The sequence below is a fragment of the Branchiostoma floridae genome, chromosome 18 (assembly GCF_000003815.2).
Source record: "Branchiostoma floridae strain S238N-H82 chromosome 18, Bfl_VNyyK, whole genome shotgun sequence".
Taxonomy (NCBI): domain Eukaryota; kingdom Metazoa; phylum Chordata; class Leptocardii; order Amphioxiformes; family Branchiostomatidae; genus Branchiostoma; species Branchiostoma floridae.
This window is the reverse complement of record NC_049996.1, coordinates 6,967,605-6,971,986: the sequence shown is the minus strand read 5'-3', so window position 1 is coordinate 6,971,986 and position 4,382 is coordinate 6,967,605. Positions and strand designations below refer to the sequence as shown.

The 4,382-nt window shown below is 39.2% G+C and overlaps 1 protein-coding gene across 1 annotated transcript; it reads left to right on the top strand.

The window, feature by feature from the left end:
- Nucleotides 1–1,720: 1,720 nt before the first annotated feature.
- Nucleotides 1,721–2,838, top strand: LOC118405234 (leucine-rich glioma-inactivated protein 1-like). Its single transcript, XM_035804616.1, has one exon. The coding sequence runs from the start codon at nt 1,783–1,785 to the stop codon at nt 2,830–2,832; it is 1,050 nt and encodes a 349-aa protein (XP_035660509.1). The 5' UTR covers nt 1,721–1,782; the 3' UTR covers nt 2,833–2,838.
- Nucleotides 2,839–4,382: the final 1,544 nt, after the last annotated feature.

The window sequence follows — 4,382 nt, the reverse complement described above, 5'->3', positions numbered from 1 at the left end:
ACAAGGAATATATTGCTCAATGTTCATCATGCCACTTAGGGATGTGACCCTGTGTTTCTTTGCCATATCCCGGGGTTGTGCGTTATTTTCTTTGAGTGTGTTTTACATTATTCACGGTAAACCTGTCTTATTTTTCATGTCGCAGTCGGTTATATTGTACGTGTACTGCCACTTGTGAAACATAAAGTGTGGATGATGATTTATATAATATAGTAGTCATTTAGTCTTTGGACCTTTCGACATTAATGTTAAACTATGAACGTGATTTTTCATAAGTCATACTTTTTCACTATTGTGGCTAAAATAGTGGGTGAAAACTTAAAATGTTCAGTGTTGTCTTAGTTTGAAAAATGTTTGGCTGTGCACCTGTTAAAAATCGATCAGAGATTTCAATTGGACAATAAATACGACAATCTATCTCGTGATACTTTTGCGGGGTAAAGGTCTAGGTAAAAAGGTAAAAGGGTAGAGCCCCATGGCCCACCTTGGAGTCTTTGTACAAAGATAGCGGCCACATCAAAGCCTTTTGCATGAATGATTGGCAACTGGAGACAATGGGAGGTGAGACAAAATCTTAGCCATCGTTCTTAGCATTATAATGCAGTAAATTTACACGGTGCTAAAAGCCAATACGGATTGAAGAGTTTCTTAACTAGTGATTGCTATTATCATGTGTGCATTCAAAATGTCATCTAATATATCATGATTGTATCTTGTGCAAATATCGTATATAGTTATTTTCGTATAAGCTATATCCAAATTTTGGGTCATAACTTTACGGTAAGTATGAAATTTAACACATATCAACATGTATATGCCTATATACTAGTTATACTATAGCTATAAAAATCAATTGTTTTTAGTCATTTTTTGTTCAAGTGGCGCCATTTCGAAAATAAGTACACAAAAACATACACGAAAAAAAAATGTCAACAGACGGTATGTAACATCAGCCGGCCATAAGAACAACAAACATTATGAAAGTCATTTGGATTGTTACAGGGGTTTATAAGTCATAGCTTATAATGCTCACGCTAAGTAAGGAATAACGGGAACAAATGTGGTGTTTTCTTTTCCCACGGGTTGACTGGTATGATCAATATGTAGATCACAAAGTCGAAATTTATAGATGCTGAGAGTGCCTGACTGCACAAACTGAACTGATACGAGCCACTTATAAATGTACTCTTGACTTGCTTCTGATCGTCAAGCCACAACTTGCCAGAGCAACCATTAGAGAGTCAGCCACTCTGATTCAACTAGCTAGTGGGTACAGATGTTTGGGTAAGTAAAACTAGAGAAATTCGCCTACGGTTCCAACACTTGCGGTTATCAGGAATTGAACTCCTACAAACAAAGCTGAAGTTACACTTTGCGCACGCCAGATTGTCTAACTAAAGGTAAGTTGTCCAAAGTACTGAACAGGTCACGTGCTTCTTCGCTTGCTGATAAAATGTTACACTAATTGTTGAAGTAGTAATTTTCCGACCTGTCGACTCCTACCTAGTGAACCCGCATACGTTTTCCATAACTTTTAACACTGTTTTTTTGTTGATTTAAATACTTGAGACTTTATTTCAGGGGAGGATCTGTACAAAATCAATGTTAACGAGAATAGATCTAAGGTTAGAAAAGTGTCTAAACTCTCAGAAAAAAATCTAACTGTTGACATGCATTCTTTTTGCTAGTCTGTCTGTCTTTCCCCATAATGTATATATATTCGAAGTCAAACTGAACGCCAGTTCTCTACTCTCCACAGCTAGTCGTTACACGTACTAGACCATGGCGACTGATCCGGTGGTAGTTTGGGTCCTCTGTTGTCTTGCCGTTTGGGTCGTCGTTAAATGTGAGCTTTTATCTGACTATGAGTGCCCGGCGAACTGTTCCTGTGAACTTGACCCGCCATTCACTGTTTGTACGGGTTATGGCGCTACCAGTATCCCTGTGGGACTGCCAAGAAGTACTATTTCACTGACGCTTACCGGATACAACCTGTCTGAACTGGATCTCTGGGAACTAAGCAGTTTGACCCTTCTGGAAACACTGGACGTGCAATCGAATAAAATCCGCCATATTAAAGGAACACTCGAGGTGTTTCCACTTTTCAGAGAGCTGAAACTTGAAAATAACAAACTGACAAACCTTTCCCCGAAATTGTTTGGAAATACAGTGAAACGACTCGGACTGGTGAGTCTAAAGGGCAACCCGCTCAATTGTGATTGTGGTGGTATTCTACTAGATGGTGATATATGTGACTGTACAAATTACATATGCGAATGTAATATAAAGTGGCTACAAAAACAGGTGAAATCGTACCCAGACATATGGAAAGGAGCATATTGCCATCATGGTTCATCCAAAGACACTGCCATTAGCAAAGTTGACATCGAAGATTTTTGGTGCAGGACAAAACATTGTTGGTATCTTACTATAATATATCTCGGTTTGATACTTGTTCCGATTCTGTTCTGCCGATGTTGGTACAAGAAAAAGACCATTAACAGGCCAGACCTGGTCGCTGACAATCAGCTGAATACATTGGCCAGGAAGCTGGGAAAAGAATGGGAACATTTGGCCATCCATCTCGGCATCACGACAGCTGAAGTAGATAGATGTAAATCGGACCGTCCAGGTAATACACTCGGACAAATCTCTGACATGCTAAAACTTTGGAAGGAAAAGAAATGCAATGACGCCACTGTTGGAAATCTCATTCAAGGACTAAAGTCATTTGACGAGGGAAGCCTTGACAAGGACAAATATGAGTTTCTAAGAGAATGTGATAATCGTAGCTGTAGTAGTTATACACCACTAATAGGGAACATACAATAAAGAGATATAAACTAATCCGTCTGTTATACATTCATCATCTGTTGTCGATATTCCTGACATCTACAATGTCATAACATTCCCATTGAGGTAGAAATAATGGAGTATCATGGAGTATCTTGTATTTTATTGCCACTTTAGTACAAGTAAAGATATACGATATCTAAACATTTTCCTTCTTTTTCTCATTGCTAATATGCATATCACTACATTTTCATATAACAGGGGTATGTACTGGCACCAAAGTAGTAGTGAGTAGTAATAGTAGTAGTAGTAGCAGAAGTAGTAGTAGTGGGAGTAGTAGTAGTAGTAATACTAGTAATACATCCATTGATAATGGCCGTCACAATACAGAATTCAGGAAAACGCCCGAAACATCCAATTAGCTTCAGGGTTGTTATTATTATTGTTCTCTATATAATCCTCCATTGACGATTGTTCCGTTTACGAGTTGACTCAACTATATTTCTGTACGTACTGGACCCTTAGTACTGGGAACCTAAAGTACATTATGATTTCCAGTGTGTAAATTCGTATGTCTGGGAAGATTTATTCACCCAATCTGTAAATTACTTTAGATATACATCATCGTAATATGAATACAACGTAATTATCGACTGATTGAGTTCATAATTTTCTCCTCGATCTTTGCTTTGTCCATGTAAAATCTCTGCAATTTGCAGAATTCACGTTTAAAGGCAGTCAAAGGAAAAATCATTAAAGCGTGTATATTTCTATCATGACGCCGACTGCTGTGATCATAAAGATTACAAAGTCGAAGAGGGATACAAGGTCGTGAATTTGCTGACACCTGCATTTGTGTGACTCACTGAAATCTGACACTCTATCGAGCTAACACTAAACTCTGACTCGGTCTGCAGTTGACTATCAGCAGAGCACTTGTCGGACGCTACCGTGTGGGAAGAACACGCTATTTCGCGTAGTTGTCCTGTGCCTTGTGTCGTGTGCATGGTGTGGTGGAGGACTTAAACTTTTTGTGCCCGACGTTTGTCCACGACGGCTCGTGTGAAAGCTGGTTGACGTAACAAATACATGTACAAACAAACCTTAGATTAACTTGTGCGCAGAGCAAGCTTTCCCAGGTAAGATTCACGCAGATTTTGGTAGGTCACATTCGGATAATACCGTTATATAGACCATTTATTAATATCATTTGATGATAAGAGACAATCGTCTAAAATATTTTCATTGTTTAGCCCTTCGTAATAGCCAGTGTAGTTGTGCAACCCTTACCGTTTAACGGCCATACAGTAAACCAGGGATAGATTTCTGTTCTCTATGATCCCCTTACGTATTGGAAGTTGTTGGTTTCTTGAGAAACCATATAAATTGTTCGTGTGAATCTGTGTAAAGGGTCACTGTGGTGGAATCAAGCTTGTTCGAGCAGTTCAAATTTGTGTTTCAACATAGGTTGCTAATGACCCCGTCACATGTAGCGAAAATCGATCGGACGACGAGTCTGCGAGCTCTAAATTACGAAAAGGCATGACCCTGATGCCGACGAAGTGATGACAGAGTCCCCCCCCCCCCCA

Bases quoted from the DNA above. Each gene is read 5' to 3' on its own strand.
- LOC118405234 (XM_035804616.1), top strand. From the start codon at position 1,783: ATGGCGACTGATCCGGTGGTAGTTTGGGTCCTCTGTTGTCTTGCCGTT.